This window comes from Plasmodium yoelii, assembly GCF_900002385.2.
Source record: "Plasmodium yoelii strain 17X genome assembly, chromosome: 9".
NCBI lineage: Eukaryota > Apicomplexa > Aconoidasida > Haemosporida > Plasmodiidae > Plasmodium > Plasmodium yoelii.
The window spans coordinates 422,309-441,420 of NC_036181.2; the positions used below are offsets into that span (position 1 = coordinate 422,309).

General features: G+C 20.4%; 7 protein-coding genes across 7 annotated transcripts; 3 read left to right on the forward strand and 4 right to left on the reverse strand.

Annotated features, from left to right (window-relative positions):
* Nucleotides 1-333: 333 nt before the first annotated feature.
* PY17X_0908400 (heptatricopeptide repeat-containing protein, putative) lies at nt 334-2,250 on the reverse strand (the record flags this gene model as incomplete). The annotated part of the gene is made up of 1 exon (XM_718600.2): nt 334-2,250. One exon carries the CDS (start codon nt 2,248-2,250, stop codon nt 334-336), a length of 1,917 nt encoding a protein of 638 aa, XP_723693.2.
* Nucleotides 2,251-3,581: 1,331 nt separating this feature from the next.
* PY17X_0908500 (inner membrane complex protein 1b, putative) lies at nt 3,582-5,189 on the forward strand (the record flags this gene model as incomplete). The annotated part of the gene is made up of 1 exon (XM_718599.1): nt 3,582-5,189. The coding sequence occupies one exon, from the start codon at nt 3,582-3,584 to the stop codon at nt 5,187-5,189; it is 1,608 nt and encodes a 535-aa protein (XP_723692.1).
* Nucleotides 5,190-7,887: 2,698 nt separating this feature from the next.
* On the forward strand, nt 7,888-10,431 carry PY17X_0908600 (EELM2 domain-containing protein, putative; the record flags this gene model as incomplete). Its single annotated transcript, XM_022955922.1, has 7 exons — nt 7,888-8,184; nt 8,372-8,441; nt 8,619-8,670; nt 8,817-8,956; nt 9,421-9,684; nt 9,859-9,930; nt 10,142-10,431. The coding sequence occupies 7 exons, from the start codon at nt 7,888-7,890 to the stop codon at nt 10,429-10,431; spliced, it is 1,185 nt and encodes a 394-aa protein (XP_022812136.1).
* A 745-nt stretch (nt 10,432-11,176) lies between these two features.
* On the reverse strand, nt 11,177-12,528 carry PY17X_0908700 (OTU domain-containing protein, putative; the record flags this gene model as incomplete). The annotated part of the gene is made up of 5 exons (XM_022955924.1): nt 11,177-11,208; nt 11,309-11,366; nt 11,464-11,545; nt 11,647-11,692; nt 11,814-12,528. The coding sequence occupies 5 exons, from the start codon at nt 12,526-12,528 to the stop codon at nt 11,177-11,179; spliced, it is 933 nt and encodes a 310-aa protein (XP_022812137.1).
* A 722-nt stretch (nt 12,529-13,250) lies between these two features.
* PY17X_0908800 (dolichol-phosphate mannosyltransferase, putative) lies at nt 13,251-14,021 on the forward strand (the record flags this gene model as incomplete). The annotated part of the gene is made up of 1 exon (XM_722799.2): nt 13,251-14,021. The coding sequence occupies one exon, from the start codon at nt 13,251-13,253 to the stop codon at nt 14,019-14,021; it is 771 nt and encodes a 256-aa protein (XP_727892.2).
* A 243-nt stretch (nt 14,022-14,264) lies between these two features.
* Nucleotides 14,265-16,878, reverse strand: PY17X_0908900 (conserved Plasmodium protein, unknown function; the record flags this gene model as incomplete). The annotated part of the gene is made up of 14 exons (XM_022955925.1): nt 14,265-14,315; nt 14,412-14,485; nt 14,634-14,647; nt 14,754-14,784; nt 14,903-14,921; nt 15,011-15,087; nt 15,267-15,367; nt 15,501-15,555; nt 15,662-15,679; nt 15,864-15,959; nt 16,136-16,265; nt 16,391-16,428; nt 16,565-16,615; nt 16,740-16,878. 14 exons carry the CDS (start codon nt 16,876-16,878, stop codon nt 14,265-14,267), a joined length of 894 nt encoding a protein of 297 aa, XP_022812138.1.
* Nucleotides 16,879-17,253: 375 nt separating this feature from the next.
* PY17X_0909000 (phosphatidylinositol N-acetylglucosaminyltransferase subunit H, putative) lies at nt 17,254-18,656 on the reverse strand (the record flags this gene model as incomplete). Its single annotated transcript, XM_022955926.1, has 5 exons — nt 17,254-17,607; nt 17,718-17,792; nt 17,952-18,064; nt 18,224-18,323; nt 18,525-18,656. 5 exons carry the CDS (start codon nt 18,654-18,656, stop codon nt 17,254-17,256), a joined length of 774 nt encoding a protein of 257 aa, XP_022812139.1.
* Between the last annotated feature and the right edge of the window lie 456 nt (nt 18,657-19,112).

Below are 19,112 nucleotides of genomic sequence, written 5' to 3' on the forward strand. Positions count from 1 at the left end.
TGCTTTGTATATTAACTAAAAAATAAAACTTAAAATATAAATTTTTAATACAACATAATAAAAAATTGTATAAAAATTACAAACAAAATATTGGTTAAAATATTCAAAGTATTTAAAATAAATCTCTGTCATATAGGGACGTCAAATTAAACAAGTGTAGGGAATAATTCACCTATCATTTTATATAACAAAAAAAAAAAAAAATATAAAATATGTCATATATATATATCCCTTATGATTTATACAAATTAAAGGCAAAACAAATATGCTTAAACATTACATGTCTAGATACAATATATATCCATTCCATTTTTTTACATCATATTTTGTGGACTAAAATGATGATAAAATAAGTTTAGTTTTTTCCACAAAATTATATTCGTTATTTATATCTTTTTTTTGTATAAAAATATTTAATAAATTTTTAACATCATTCAAATCATATTTATGAAGTTTGTTAATTTCTTTTATAATATTATCCAAAGTGATATTTACTAAAAAGGTTGCTTTATGTATGTTTACATGCTTCTTATAATTTTCTAAAAAAATATATTTTTCTTGAGTAATTTCTGATATATTACCATCTTTGGGTTCAATATTGTTACTAATTTTGGTGCCATCAAAATACACAATTTTAAATAGAATAGTCAGAATTTTAGGATAATCTCGAGAGTCTATATTTTTATTTTTCATAAAATAATCTACATAGGATATTAAAAAATTATATAAAAAAAATAATTTTTTTACTTTATCATTTTCACAATATTCTTTATTTAATGAATTGAATATAATATTTAAAAATTTTTCACATGAAAAACTATTTATACACATGTTTAAAAATACAACTTGTTTATATATTTTTTTCTTAGATTCTTTAATTTCATCATTTATATTTTTTAAAAAAATATAATATAAATCCAACATTTTATATTCTGGATATTTTAAAAAATATCCCATAATAATCATTTTTTGTAATGATTCAATTTTATTCAAATCTTCATATATTTTTTTACATAAATTTTTATATAAATAATCATTATAAATATTGAATATAGAAAAGCCATATGCCAAATTACTCAAATCTATATTATTTACATTTTTAAAATTTATATATTCTACTATTAAATTTAATAATATATTATCATGATGTTTATTTTTCCCTAAACAATAAACCAAAAGACACAAATAAGAATATTTCTTATCATCTGACATATCAATTTGATTTATTTCAATATCACTTTTTATTAAAGATGATTTATTACTAGTTCTTGTTTTATTAAATTTCTTTTTTTCATCATTCTTATTATTATATTCAATGTCAAATTTATTTTTATTAATATTTAAAATTTTATTTTCTTCACCTTCACAATTTACACCATACTTATAAACATCAGTTGTGTTATTTTGGTTAATTTTGAACTTGTCATTTTCACTTACATTATCCCCCTTTTTTAACTGACTGTTTTTAATTTCATTTTTAATTTTATATTTCGCTTCGTTACATATATGAAGAAACACTTCAAAATCATACATCCTTAGTTTTGTATATGCATAAGCTATTAATGATAAATCTTCAAAATCAGAGTAACATATTTTATATAACAATTCCTTACTTATTAAGTTTATGAATGTATAAAATTTTGAATTAATTCTAGAATAAGACAATAATAATTGACACAAATCTTTTATATTAAAATTTTTTAACCATCTTTCATCTATTTGTTCTGCTACTAATTTAAAAATATCATATTCATTATAATTTATTTTTGATAAATAATTTAATGCCATGCTAATACTATATGGTTGTAAAAAAGGTAAGTGATATTTTAATTCATCACATATTTCGTCCCATTGTAATTTAGAATTTTCATAACTCAACATTTTTTCTGATCTTATTTCAACACTATTCTTACTATCAATGTTGTTATTATTCCCAACATTGTCAATGTTCTCTCCTAAAAGATCTCGAAAATCATAATTATCCAATTTTATTTTATCACGTTGGTCATAAATATTACCATTTATAGGATTGCCCTTTAAATCTGGTGATAAATATAATTGTTTTGCTACTGTTCCTAATTTGTTTCCATATTTTTTTCGTGGTATTTCCTTTGCATTTATCTTCTTCATCCAAATTTGTTGTTTTTTTTTTCTATTTATTTCTTTATTTGTTACCACATTTATGTTGGCAGAACTGCTATGATAATTTCTTCGAATATTTACCAATCGTTTATTTATAAAAAAAAACATTTTCAGTAAACTTTTTGTTTTTATTTATTTTAAACATCTCAAATAATAATGGAAAAACTTATTATTACACCATTTGCTCATTTCCATAAATCTTTAATTAATATATTTTTTTCACAAAATAAATTATCTCAAAAATATTTTATTGAAAATTAGTAATATTAATAATTTTTGCTATTTTCCTTTTTATGTATAGGCCATTTTCCTATATGTCATATCCTCTTTTATACATCAATTTAGTTTGTTCCACTATCTTTTATTCATTCATTTCATATGATGAAATATATACATACAACAAACACAACCTTGTATTATCTATATTATTCAATTTCTTTGACTTTTTTTATAGTTTTCAAACTTACATTTCTTTAGCTGAATAATTATATATATTATAATGTGGAGAATTTGCCCACTAATCACTCATTTTACTCTATTTATTTTTTTTATCATGTACCCATAAATCTGTCATATAATACATATATATTTATACGTAGGCTATTTTTAATCATCAACTGTATGATATTCAATTTGAATTAAATAACTCATGAAACGCCGTTCTAAATCAACTGGTATCTACAAAAAAATATGCATGCGTTCATAGGCATTTTTTTAAGTATTTTTGCATTTAACAATAAAAATTGTTCTTAAAAATAGCAAAATCGTTTAATTATATAATATATTTTTTTTTTTGGCTAATTTAATTATTTAAAAATAAAATAAATATGAACAAGTCATATAAATAAATATTTTTGGTCAGGCGATAAATAATAATTTTTATGTAACATTGAGTCGTTACGTATTAATTGTGTATATAGCGGAACGATTTAAATAAAAAATTGCATAATAATTATTGCTCGTTAATATTATTCAAGTGTATTTTACTTATTTTTTTTAATATGTGTGTAAAGCTATAAAAACTGTGTAAATGTTAATTTGTAAAAAAAAACATAAAAGTGTAATATCATATGTTATGTTTTTTATTTTACTTTTGTATTAGACTTTTCGCATTATTCATATTTTATAAATAACTATTAATATTTAAAATATAGTTCTACATTCTTATTTATGCCGTTGTTGTTATTATAATTATTTTCTTAGCCATAATCATGCATATATATAACATTTTTTTATGTTGAATTATTTTCTTGGCAATATTTACTCCGCAACATAATTTGTTAAGATTTATAACTCATTAAGATTTATAATTTGTTTTCTGTGTGCATTTTTTTATTCCGCATTTTAGAACAGTTTGTAATTTGTTTTTTTGTTTAATTAGCTACGTATAAAAGTGTATTTTCCGTACAATTCATACATATATATATATATACTACAAAATGAAGATAGACAAAAATAAAAGTGCAAGCATTTCAAACCATGACAATGAAATGCCCAATATGGAAAAACTATATGATCAATTAAGCTTTCCAAAATTTGAAGATGAGTCAAATTCATCATTAAAATATTCCGAAATTGATAAAATATCATCATTAAATAAAACTATTCAGTCATCTATATACAGTAATAATACTAACAATAGTTATGCAAATACTCCGAAAAGTGGGACTAGAATTATGAATAAACCCAATGTTCATATAGTTGAAAAAATAAAGGAAGTACCGACTTATATTGTTAAAAATCAAACAAGAATAATTGACGTTCCAGAGGTGAGATTTGTAAATAAGATTGAGCACGACACTGTCAATGTTATTGAAAAATTGAAATATGTTCCTAAAGATGTTACTAAATATAATATTATTAAAAAGCCAGTGATAAAAAATATAGTCAAAGAAAAAAAAATGGACGTTTTACATATACAGGAAAAAATAAGTTTTAGAGATCAAGAAGTTGTAGAAGAAGTTTATAATTATGTTGATAAAGATGGAAATCAAATTAAAGACCACAACGATATAATGACTATGGATTATATTCAATCAAATGAAAATGAATCTAATAGAAAAACAGATTGTCCAGTATATTCTTCCTTAAACTGTTGTAACAATACAAGTGCTTATATTGAAAATAGTAACAACATTTGTAGTATGGTATGTAATAATAAGGATGAAAATACAAATATTATAGAAAAATCCAAAAGGGAAAACTTACCATATGATGTAGATCTTAATATGCTACCTCCACTTTTAGAACCTTTTGGTCCACAAATAAAAACAGAAGAAAACAAAATATTTGAAAATGTATTTGTCCCCAAAGTTGAAAAAGTTGTTGAAGTACAAAAAAAAATTGATATACCTATAAATTTACCAGTGCCATATATAGTTCCAAAACCCAAAATTATAGATGTTGATATTCCAGTTTTTAAATTTAATGATAAATATGTACCTGTTCCAGTTCGTCAAAAAATAATACCAAAGGTTACATGGAGTGATAAAGTTTATAAAGTAGATTGTATAATAGAAAAACCATACTTAGTATATCATGATATAATAAAATTTGTACCAACTGACACAAAAATAAATGTTAGAGAATATCCAAAAGGAATAAATAAAATAAACCCTGAAGAGTTATATGAAGCAGATAATTTAGCATTATGGATGAGAGTTAATGCTGATTTAAAAGAAGAAAAAGATAATTTAAAAAAAAGCGCACAACCTGATATTATACTAGATCATATATGTGAATGTTCTGATTGTGAAACATGTGAACATATCTCCAATTCCGAATTAAATATTTCACATGATTTATCTAATATTAAATCTAGTCCTAACAATTTTTCTGATACTATACCATTACATCAAGACCACCCCCTTGAAATGGTGCATTTACAAAACAAATGGATGAAACAAGATACTACAAAAATGCCAGAATTATATAATGAGCAATTTATGAATGCACATAGAAATGCATTTTTCAATTTAACTTCTAAAATTCCTCGTGAGGCTAAAGTAGAAATGAAAACAATTTCGCAATTGAAAACAAATACATAAAAAAAGGAACTGAAATAGGATAAAAAATAATTATTTTAATTATAGAGAATTTATAAAGGTAAAAAAAGACGGAGAAAATATATAAACAAAAAATGTATACACTAATAATTAAGAAGCTATGATTATATATACAGTTTTATTTATATCATGTTTAACTAAAAACAATTTCTATTTTTTTAAATAAAAATGTGTATAATTAAATATGATGATTTTTTTTTTTTTTTGATAATTGTTTTTTTTATTAATAAATTTTGTTAAAAAAATGCATTTATAATAATTTATGTTTTGCCAAAATATGCGTTATATATGCATGTCTATCATTACACTTTTTGTGTAATATAATATTTTTTTTTTTTTTTTTTTTTGTCCTTTAAAAAATATTCATTTTATTTAGTGAAATAGTTACAACATTAAGTATATTACTAGATTTAAACTAAATTTTATTACTATGATTTATTATAAAAAAAAAAAAAAATGATAGCTATCTAGCTTAATTTTTATTATATTATGAATAAGAAGTGCATTATGAATTTATTAACAAGGAAATATGACAATTGATTACTATTTATATAGAATTATGTTTTTTTTTTTTTTTTTATGATTTATTCTAATTTAATATCAGATAAAAGATAAGGTCTACTTTTATATTTGTTCCATAACTATTATCCTGATATTTATAAAATGGAAAAATACCATCAACCTATAGAATATATTTTTTTATACATATATACAATTCACACTAAAGGAAATAAATATTATTAAAGTAGTACTTTTTTAATAATTGAGAAAAAATAATATACAAATATTATTAATTCAAAATGAAAATATAACCATAATTTAAGAATATTTATAAACAGAAAAGTTAAATAATTTAAAGACAATATTAAATATTGCCATATATTTATCTTCAATATTTTTTTTTTTTTTTTTTTATAAGTTTATATTTATATAATTTGTTCCCTAGTTACTAAATAATATCATATATGCGATTAAAAATTATTACACATATTACTACGCGAACACAAATGTTGTGTGTATTTTTTTTTTTTTTTTTTTTTTTTTTGATAATTATAAATGTGATATGCACATCATTAATTAAGCATAAAGCCCGATTTATACGATTATAAAAAATTGTAACTATTATTTTTATTTGTTACATATACACATATTTTTTTTTATTTAAAAAGAAACAAAATCAATATCGTCTATTCGTTCATATATTAACAAATGATTGTTCTTAATACATCTTTTGTGGTATTATTTTTTATAAGAAAAAAAATAAGAGCTTGCCCTATATATCCCATAAATGTATATTATTTTAACCTCTTATTTATACCCATGACATATATATATGTATATATATATATTTTTGTATATGTGTATAAAGCATCTAACTATATCACAGCCATGTTGCATAAACGCATTGAGATAGATATATCTAAATAGACACATACATATGTACATATATAAAAAAATGCATATACTTAATAATTATATATTTTAATTATTAAAAAAAACTTAACATGTATAAGCTTCTTTTATTTATATATCATTCTAAAAAAATAAATTCTAAAATATAATATAATTAACAAATTATATATTTTTAACCTTTTTTGCGTAATTTAAAATATTTATATATTAAACAAGTTCTGTGTGCATTTGAATATTGTACAATTATACAAAAATTATAATAAATAAAAATTAACAGACCGTAAATTAAATCTGTTACATAATGTTGTATTATGAAATTGTAATACAATATATCAAATGAAAAAAAATATTAAAAAATCAAAAATAATAATTTCAAAATTTTAAATGGGAAAATAATGTAAAAATTTATGTAAATAAATATATATATCAAGTAAACAAAAAATATATAAAATAGAATATGCATATATATATATATATTTATGTGAAAATCAAAAAATATATTATAAGTGTAATTTTTTTTTTCGGGCTAAGATTAAATAGCGAAAAATATTTTTTTTATATTAGGAGAGCAAAAAAAAAAAAAAAAATAGTGTTAAGACAAAATATTCGAACTTTTTTTGCCCCTCTCCTTATCATTATTTTCATGTTATGTATATACATGAAATAAAGAATATATATTATATATATTTTTATATGTTTATATATTTTTTTTATTATTGTGTATGCTATTTAAAAAAATATATATAATTTTTATACATATTATGTGGTAACATACAGTGAGGGTACACAAAAAGTTGCCAATAATAGTTAAAATGCAACAAACTTTTTCTGTGTTTTAATTTTTGAAGAAATAGTTGTAAGAAATATCTTTTCAAGTTTTTCATTTTTCATCATTTTTTTTTTTTTATTACATGTGTATAATCAATTTATGCAGTATATATATATAATATTACTTTTATAATTTTACTATGCTATTGTATGCATATCATAATTTATGTGTGTATATATACAAGCGATTATATTTTTTGGTAACAAGTATATGCACATTTTTATTAGCCTTTTCACCGATATATAATTTTTCTTTGCATTTAACTTTTTTTTTTTTATATTGCACATTCATATCTGCAGTATTTTATACATACCACCATATAGGCAACACATAACCAAATAAAAAGCGATAAAATATAAAAACAAACATATAAAAAATAAAACAAATATTTATAAATTTTTCATTCTTACACTTTTATTAACATTTTTAGAAAAAAAAATGGAAAAAGGACTTACTATAGTTCATAATAAAATAAAAAGAAGAGAAATAGATAAGACCAAAAATAAAAATATTAATTTAATAGAAAATTATGACATAAAAAATCATAAGAATGGATCATATAATAATAATGATGATAAAAAAATTAATAACAAAACTACAAAAAATAATAATAATAATGATTCAGAAATAAAAAATTATCCTAATAATCTTGAAAATGACTCTTTTTGTTATGAATGTTATCATGGGGGAAATTTAATTTGCTGCGATAATTGTATCAGATCTTATCACATATATGTAAGTATATTTATAGAATTTTTTAAATAACAAAAAAATTTATATTAACACATATTTTTTTATTTTTATAATGTCTTTACGATTAAATTGAACACTTCCCAACTACAATTGTAATTTATAATACCTATAATATGTTTATATTTTTTTTTTTTTTTTTTTTTTTTTTTTTTATTTCATGTCTTACTAGTGTGTAAGCGAATCGGACAAACCCCAACAAAATTTTAATTATTGGTATTGCCCCCTATGCAAGAGAAATGGTAAATGAAATTTATTTATATTTTTTTTTATCATTTTTTTTGTCATTTTTTTGGTCATTTTTTGTCATTTTTTTTGTCATTTTTTTTATCATTTTTTGGTCATTTTTTTGGTCATTTTTTTTACCATTTTTCGTTTTCATCTTATTATATTTTCTTGATTTTTTTTTTCAAACTTAGGTGTATCTTTTGGTATTCCTCTGAAAAAAAAAAAAAAAATACGAACATTAAGGTTAGAACATCAAGATAAAAAATGCAACCATTAATATGTATGACGTATGTCCGTATGCATGTGTGTATTCATTTGTTTGCCTCTGTCATAATGAATAGATATTTTTCTATATTCTCATATTTTTTTTTCGTCCATATTTATAATAGTACACTAGACAATACTCAAGAAAAAGTGAAGCAGAAAAGTGAAGGAACTAAATATGCGGGAGAAATAAATATTGGAGAGAATTATCAAGTATCTAATGTTTCTACATTTTTTTTAAATAGCCATTCGGAAAAATATGACGGTGCGTTGTGCATACATATGTAGATGCATATGTAGATGCATATGTAGATGTATATGTAGATGAATATGTAGATGTATATGTAGATGAATATGTAGATGAATATATACATGCATATCTAACAATTGCTCAAATTTGTTATTATACTGCCCACACATATATCCACACATATATATAGAGAGATATCCATACATATATATAGAGAGATATCCACACATATATATAGAGAGATATCCACACATATATATAGAGAGATATCCACACATATATATAGAGAGATATCCACACATATATATAGAGAGATATCCACACATATATATAGAGAGATATCCACACATATATATAGAGAGATATCCACACATATATATAGAGAGATATGTAGAAGGACGGAGTAGAAAGTGGCATATTTCGACATGTCCTTGCTTAACCATATTTATAATCACATGTTTTACTTTTCTTTTTTGCAGAGGTCAGTAAATCAGAGTTAGTGTATTCACCATATTTGCTCGAAAGGATGAAAGAAAGTTTTTTGTGTGAAGGGCAATATGAATTAGTAATAAAAAATGATTATGAGCTAGCTATTTTTATAAAAGAGTTAGCAAAAAATTGGAAATGTCAATTAGGATGGCATCCTTTTACTCCTGAATATGCATTCAAAATTTTACATCGTGTGGATTACAATCCTAAAAGAGCTATTGAACTTTTAAAAAGTTCTGATTTTAACTTTTTAGGTAATTTTTTTAAAAATGTACAAACATATATGTAACTCACATGACTATGCATTGTTTGAGTGCTCTTAATTCTTAATTTTTCATTCTTAATTTATTATTCTTAATTTTTAATTTTTCATTCTTAATTTTTCATTTTTCATTCTTAATTTTTCATTTTTCATTTTTAATTTTAAGAAATATGTGACCCACCAATAAGAAAGTATGAAAACAAATGGCGACCTAGAGACAAAAGGGGCCAAATATCAGGTAAAGCTACTTGAGAATATTGAAAAAAAAAAAAAAAAAAATAAAATAAAAAAAAAAAATAAAAAAAAAAAATTAAAAAAAAAATTAAAAATATTACACACACAAACCTATACATTTATGAGTAAAAAATATAATTAGACATATTCTTTAATGCTAATATTAATACATATTTCAATTTTGTATACATATATATGTGTGTGCACATATGTAGATTCTCCATATCCTTCATCGGAATTACTACAAAGCTACATAAAACGCTCGATAAATATTTCTGTGGGTGAAAAAAAATATGGCTATTATTCAAATGGGAAGAATAAAAATTATTGTGAAATAAATAAAAATAATATAATTGAATCTAGTTACCCACATGAGCGAACAAGAAATGCATTAAAAAAAGAACTTGAAGAAGATGATGAATCAGTAGATATAGATGAAATAGACGAAGAAGTTATTGATGAAATAGGAAAGGATGAAATTGAAGATTATGAAGATTATGTATAATATTTGGATAAAAAAAAAAAAAAAAAAAAAAATAAAAAAAAAAAAAAAAAAAAATAAAAAAAAAAAAAACAATATATCAACTATCTCTTAAACTTATTGCTTTAAATTTTTATCCACATTCATATAATTATATATATGCGTTTATATATGCGTTTATATATGTGTTTATATATGCGCTTATATAGCGAATTTTTAAAAGTTCCTATCCCACATAAAATGGAACTTTTTTTTATTTTTTGTTCTAATAATTTTTGTATATTATGTGAAAAATAATACACACACAATAATATGTATATATTTGCATTATATATAGAAATATATGTTTTATATATATTTATTTAAAAAAAAAATGTAGAAATATTATAGACCTCTTTTTTGTTGAATTTTTTATATTATTTATACATTTGTCAAACGTTTTAATTAAAAATATCGGTTTTGTTATATATTCATTATGTTTATTTTACTGTTTTTCATTTTTTGCTATTTATTTTTCATACTTGTTCATTGCCCTTTGCTTTTTTTTGTAATATTTGAGAAAATTGATAGACATTATTGGACGAAAAAAAATAAAAAAATAAAAATAATAATAATAATAAAAACAAGCAATATGTAATAATATGTAGTAATATGTAATATATGTAGTAGTATGTAAAATAATTTCCCTTTGCTAATAACCAGTGTGTAGTCACCTATTCTCTAATTTTTACAAAATATCTTCTTAAATAATAACAATTTTTTTTTATGATCATAAATCTATAACAGAGTTGTAGTGCTTGCCTACATAAAATCGAAAAAAAAATGAAAGCACGTAATTTTTAGAGCGCTTTATTTTAATAAGCATTCTCACACACATATTGAATTTGATTTGTTTCGTTACCCAGTGTATATAAATTGTGATGGAAACATATAAATAATTCTTCGTCATAATTTTCCCCCTATAAAATAAAGTAAAAATAAAGTAAAAGTAGGAAAATGTGAACCAGTCCCATGTTATATATACAGTTGCTTATTTTCGCTATTTTTTTGTTATACATATGATATGCTCATATTTATATCTTGTACTGTAATTTTTTTCTTCAAAATATTTGACAAAGCTGTTATTTCAATTTCACTCCTGCAAATATAAATACATAAACGTTATATAAAAAAGAGGAAGAATTTGTAAAATGTGAATAACCAATTGTTATATCACAAAATTTCTTTTCCATTTTTTACCCATATATTCCATTCATAATTTGTTGGCAATAATTATAGCATGGATCTATAAAATTTGAAATAAAAAATATGTGTGTGTGTGAAATTTAATTATATACATAATAATAATGATGTAGATATGTATACAAATATTGATATATTTCTAAAAAATGAAATTTAAAAAATACCATTATTATCTTGTTCTGCATATTTATAAATAAAATTAATAAATAAATCATAATTTTGTAATATATATACTGAAGTAAGAAATCTTAGTATGTCACTAGTTAAATGATTTGGATCAAAACTTTCAAAAATAGAAAAATCAAAAATATTTTTATTTTGTTGATAGTTTTTTAAATCTATAATATTTAATGAAAAATTGTCTTGATTCATAATTTGTAAAAAATTATTTTTCGAAAATTTGAAATTTTTAATTCTTTGTTTAAGTTGATGTATAATAGATTCATATAAACAATTACCATCTGGTGGTATAGAATAAATTGTTTGATTTTTAATTTTTAAAATATCTAATAATTGATTATATTCTTCTTGTCCAATTTTACTTCTTGATTGTTCATTTAACTCTTCTTCCATTTCTTTTTTTTTCATTTTTGCTTTATTTTTTAAAGATTTTTTTGAAACAACATTATATGAATATAAATTATCAGGGATAATATTATCATTGTAATTATTTTGTTCTATTATTGTATTATTATCATTATTTTTTCCATTGTATAATTCATTCAATTTTTTTAGTTCCTCTTCTAGTTTTAATATATTTTCATTTTGTTTATCCTTATGAATTGTTTTTTTTTTTCTTTCTTTTGTTAATTCTTCTGATAATTTTTTTAGTCTTCTTTTGTATTCATTATAATTTATTTTCTTTAACTCCTCATTCATATTTATCACCTAAACAACCATAAATTTTTATCAAAAAAAAAAAAAATTAAGATGGAAAATATTTATTCATACTTATGTATGTAACAAATGTCAAGATTACAAAGACGAACTGTTTTTACCAAAAAGCAATAAAATTAAATTGCTCTTTTATTTTTCTACTTTTTTTTTAAATCATTATATAAAAACACTTTAAACTATGAAAATGCCATGAAAATGAAATGAAATGAAATGAAAAGAAAAATAATTCTATTCAAAATTGCCGATGACATGTATGTATATGTAGTATATATGTATGCATATATGTATGTATTTTTTTTATCGTATATACGCATATATTTAAATACTAGGGGTAATCTTATTAATTGCATCCCACTAAGCATACAGTTTTGATTAACCTCAAATTAATGATCATGCAGATATATTATATAACGAAAAAAACAGAAAAAATAATGCTAACAAATGTATAAATATATAAAATATGTGTATACATGCAAAACTAAAAACATGTATTTGTAAATCCTGCACATGCTTAAACTTGTAATAATTTGTATTATAAAAAAAAAAAAAAAAAAAAAAAAAAAATAGAATAAAATAGAATAAAATAGAATAAAATAAAATAAAACAGTTTACAATAGAAAAGAATATCTATAAATATGGATATTTATTTACGTACACACTAGAATAAAATTAATATTATTATAACTATTTAATAGACTCTAACCATGGTTATATATTTTTTTCTTTTTATATTAACATGCTTAAAAATAAATATGAGTTATGGATCAATGTATTCAATTATTTTACCAACTTATAATGAAAAAAACAATGTCCCATATATTATTTATATGATCATAGATGAATTATCCAAAAAAAAAATTAATTATGAGATAATATTAGTAGATGATAATAGTGAAGATTTAACGGCAGATATTTATAAAAAACTACAATTAACTTTTCCAAATGAAAAGCTATTATTATTGCAAAGAGAAAAAAAAAGTGGTATAGGAAGTGCATATATAGATGCTTTAAAAATAATATCAGGTGATTATGTTATTATTATGGATGCAGATTTATCGCATCATCCAAAATATATTTATGAATTTATAAAAAAACAAAAAGAAACAAATTGTGATATAGTTTCTGGTAGTAGATATAATAAAGATGGAGGTATATTTGGATGGGGTTTTAAAAGAATTTTAATAAGTCGTGTAGCTAATTTCTTATCACAATTTTTATTGTTTATTAATTTAACAGATTTAACAGGATCATTCAGATTATACAAAACTGATGTTCTTAAAGAAATTATACAAAATATTCAAGGAAAAGGTTTTTCATTTCAAATGGAAGTAATTGTAAGAGCCCATAAAAAAGGAAAAAAAATTGAAGAAGTTGGTTATATATTTTATAATAGATTATTTGGTGAATCAAAATTAGCTTCAAACGATATTTTTCAGTATCTTTTTTGTCTTTTGCGTTTATTTTGGACACTTTAACAACTTTCAAAATAACTACAAATAAAATATATATATATATATATATACTTTTTTTTATTTTACAAACTTTAAATTAATACAATCAAATGATATTCTAATTGTTAGAATTAAAAAAATGAACAAATTCGTAGTTTTTTTTTTGTACTTATTCCATTTTTTTTTTTTTTTTTTCGTCCAAATTTTTATTTCTCTATAAACACTATAACTTATAATATTTATTCATTTTGATATTTCCTAACGCTTTTAAATTTGTTTTTGAAATCCTTTATATCTCAAAACGATTTTGGGCTTTGTCTTTAATTCGATAATAAACCAACAGTATGTTAATAGGAATACGAGGAAAAAGGAAAAAAATTTCACATATTTTTTAAAAAAAAAATATAATATTACTTTTAAATAATTGTCCAATTTATGGCTATCCCTTGTCATGTTAATATATTTCAACCTGTTTTGCATAAGGAAAACTTTAAAAATAAAAAGCAAATAAAATGTGTGTGTGTGCAATTATATATATATTACAAGCTCTTATGCAATAATTTATATTTATATGGTTTGCTTGTTTATATGGTTTGCTTGATTATATGGCTTGGTTGTTTGTTTTATTCCATATACCCCCTTTTGGCTCTCTAAAAGTAGGAAAATATAAAAATGTCGTTATTTTTTACCACAATTTTAAATGGTATTATAATATAAAAATAAGGTTATACACATTTCACCAACACACTTGCATACCTTATTCCAGGATTTTTATTTGTAAGAAAGCCTTTAAAAAAAAAAAATAAATATATATATATATTATTATGTGGCTATCTGTTTGTTACTCTCCTTTTTTTTATTTATTTTATCGCTTTTTAAATATTTTTATAAAGAAACTAAATTACCTCTTATATTTTCCACAGTCTTTTTTATCAAAAAGAATGAAACAAAAAATATATTAATATAAATTTATGATATTTTAGGAAAAATTACAACAATATTTTATTTTTTACCCATTTTTTTTTTTTTTCATTCGTTTTTTGTCTAGTATTTAATTTAATTATTTCACTAGCATATCCCCCTCTTCCTTCTTTTTTGTTACAAAAAAATAAAAAGTTACAAATTATTGTAATATTAAAATTAATAAAATATTCAACATGAATATATAAAAAAAAAAACATTCTTACATATAATCCAGAAACACCTTATTTTACCATATACACACATATAATTTTTTTATTTATATTTTTTGAAAAAAAAATTACATACTTGCTTTTATGTCAGGATATGAAAATATATAATCAGAAGTTTCTTGCCCAAATCCATAATTTTTTAGGGTTAGCAACTTGTTTTTATTTTTTACTGCGTCTCTAAAAATGGGAATTTTAATAGTTTGTTTATTTTATTAAATTTAAATTAGACAAGTTTTTAATAACTATTTATTACTTTTAATAATATATATAAATAAATATTTGTAACTTTTTTATGCATATTTATTTATACAAGTAATTTTTTTCAGGATCTAAAAACCATGTCTTTTCTATATATTCTTCATCATCTATATAAAAAAAATAATGTATTTTTTTTTGAAAATATTCTTATAGTATCATACAAAAAACAAGTTATTATGTCTGGTAGAAAAAATTATATTTTTATTTGTATACCATTCATATTATTTCCACCTAAAAAAAATATTAAAAAAAAAACAAATATTAAAAAAAACAAATATTAAAAAAAACAAATGTCTATGCTTACACAATTAAATATAAGTAAATCTATTTTCTCCACGTATATATATGCATATTTGTATATATGTATATTTTTTTTTTTTTTTTTTTGTCACATTTTGATTTGAATAAAACATACTTAATTCTTTGATAAATATATTTTTTCTCCTTTCTAATAGTGTAGTTTTAGTTTTGATGTCTTCAGAAATTCGAATTTTAGTGGTTTGATCAAGTTCTAAAAATGTGTGTAAAAATAATTATGATGTGTGTAAAAATAATTATGATGTGTATAAAAATAATTATGATGTGTATAAAAATAATTATTGTGTGTATAAAAATGATTATTATGTTTATAAATATTATTATTTTTTATTATTTATTATTTTTTTTTTTTTTTTTTTTTTTATTAACCATATGGGTTGTTTAGTACTGCCCTTATATTTTTTGTGACTTCCGGCTTAGTTACAATCTTATTAACAAAAAATGGAAATTGCTTTTCATGTTGGTAATAGTTTTCAAGATTATTTTCCTTTAATATTGCCTTTAAAAAGGTAGTAAATAAATTGTTGTTATTATTGTTGTTATTATTGTTATTATTATTATTGTTATTTTTACAAAATAACTATTCATTAAATAATAGAACAAATTTGTAAGAATAAAATATACTTTTCTTTCAGATAATATATCTTTTTGTGTCCTAGTATCTTATGTTATTTTTCCAAATTAAGAGAAAAAAATATACTATCATAACTATTGATATGTACATATATATATGGAGAGATAAAAAAAAAATATATAGAACAAGCCAAACAAATTTATGTGTGTATTCACAATATTAACTCAAATCAGGACGGTGGTTTAAAATGTCATTCATCGTTTCTCTTTTTTTTACTACGAAATAATATAGAACCAAAGAATTATTTATTTTTATGGATATATTTATTTATTTATTTATTTATATGTGTTTGCTTGCCTTATTATATTAAGCTTTTTTCATTTTGATTTTCTTAGTTACTTATAAACTTAACATCATCATTGTTTTTCTTTAAATTTTTTTTATTATCATCATTTTCTTTTAAACACATAAATTTCAGCAAATCTTTTTTTGTTTCATAATCATTAAAAATTGGTATTTTTTTTGTATACTCTCCCATTTTGCTATTTAAAAATGTAAAGACATATTTATTAATTGTAATTATATTATTACACAAAAATATTTGACACTATTTAATGATTTAAATTTTGGATAAAATCATGTCTATATTAATTTTTGTAATTGTCTTTTTCCTTTCAATTTTGAAAAAACAGAAAAAAACCAAAAAAAAAAACCAAAAAATGAATAAAAAAATAAAATAATGAATAAAATAATGAAAAAAATAAAAGTAATAAATGCCAGTTAAAAGATATATATAAAGCAATAAGTATGAAGTAGAATAAACTTAAGTGGAATTATATAAAACATGTGTTATTAAAAAAATAAAAATATGTGAATTAAAAAAATTGAAAAAATCAATAAAATGAAAAATTAATCAGCTATTCATAATTTCAATAGCTAATTTTTTACTAATATGTATATCAAATGTCTTCGTTATTTTATTTTGATTAGTTTTATTTTTAATCATACATTTTTCAAAACTGTTTGACTTAATAAATTTATAAATATTATCACTATTTACATAAATATCGCTCAAATTACATGTATTATTTAATGAGGAACTATTTTGTTCTTTATATATTTCATCATCTTTTTTTACTATCTCAATATTTTTATTTTCTACATCCATAACTTTAATATTTTTTAATTCTAAATTATCTTCATCAAAAATAACACTTTTCATGTCTCTATATATCATAATCAAGTTCTTAATTCCTAGCTGATAATCCTAATATAAAAAAGAAAGAAAAAAAAGGAAAGAAAAAAAAAAAAAAAAATTAACCATGTATCTAAATTTACAAAATATTAAAATTAAATATATTCACTCTTTTTGTATACCTCGAAAATAACTAGAGATTTTGTATTTTTAAGGACAATGCATAATTTTGGGCATATTTCAAAAATATATATCACCTTTATAAAAAAAAAAAAAAAAAAAAAAAATAATTACATAACATGACATATTAATAATGGGCTAAAACGATTGTTATTATTATTATTATTATTATTATTATCATTATCATTATTATTATCATTATCATTGTTGTTATAATTTATTATGTTTTTTTTTACTTCATTAATAAAAATTCTTTTCACATCGCTTATGCAAATAAATTTTAACGAATGTTGCAGCCAACTACTTTTCTCAATTTGTATACCAACATTATTTATTAAAAATAATTTTTCTGTGGAAATAAAAAAAGGGGAAAAAATAATTTCTTATAGTTACCAAACGTGAGTAATACTTATATATTTTACACACATACACACATAATGTATGTATGCTGAAATATAGTAATATATACATTTAAATATGCATACAATTTTCTTTATATAAAACAAACCAATACTATAATTGTTTAAATATGTTATGATTAACAATATATAGAAAAACAAAATAAATATTTGAACTTCGTTAATAATAAAAATGCCTTTTTTGTATCCCTAATAAATTATTTAAGAGGAAAAATATATATATGTATAATAATTAAGCATATTCTTTATAATTTTTTTTTTTTTTATTCTATAGTCTAAATATATAAAACAATTTTGTCGTATAGATATCTACTTTGCAACAATAAAAAATAAGTTTCATATTTCACACACATTTATATATGAACAAAACCAACAATATTTTATACTTACCAAATATAAGTAGTATATATAATATAGAGAAAATGTTATTATTATAAATAAAATAATATTTTTTTTTTCCCTTTTTTCGCATATATATTCAATTCCATATGTATGCACAATTTTCCTTATTTCACTATTCATTTTTTTTTTTTTTTTTTTCACCTATTCTTTTAGTTAATATATAACTTAAGGTGATATAATCATAAAATATATATCATTAATTTTATTTTCATATATATATTTTTAAATATTGGTCATTAAGATAAATATCTTATATATGTTAAATACCTTCACAGTAACTTATAATATTTTGTATACCTTTTTTATTATTGGAAATTCAAACAATATACTATATTTTCATTTGGCCATATTAAATACAAATCTATTTTAATTATTTGAGGTACTATTCTTTTTTTCTAATTATATAAATTTCCCATTTTTTTTTTTTTTCATACTTAATATGTGTTAATTTAAAATTCGTTAAAAGGTTAAATTTTTTACGATCTTAATGCACACTAATAAATATTATTTTTTTTTTGTACTTTTAATAAAAAGAAAAAAAAATATATAATTGTATTTTTAACAATTGTATATATC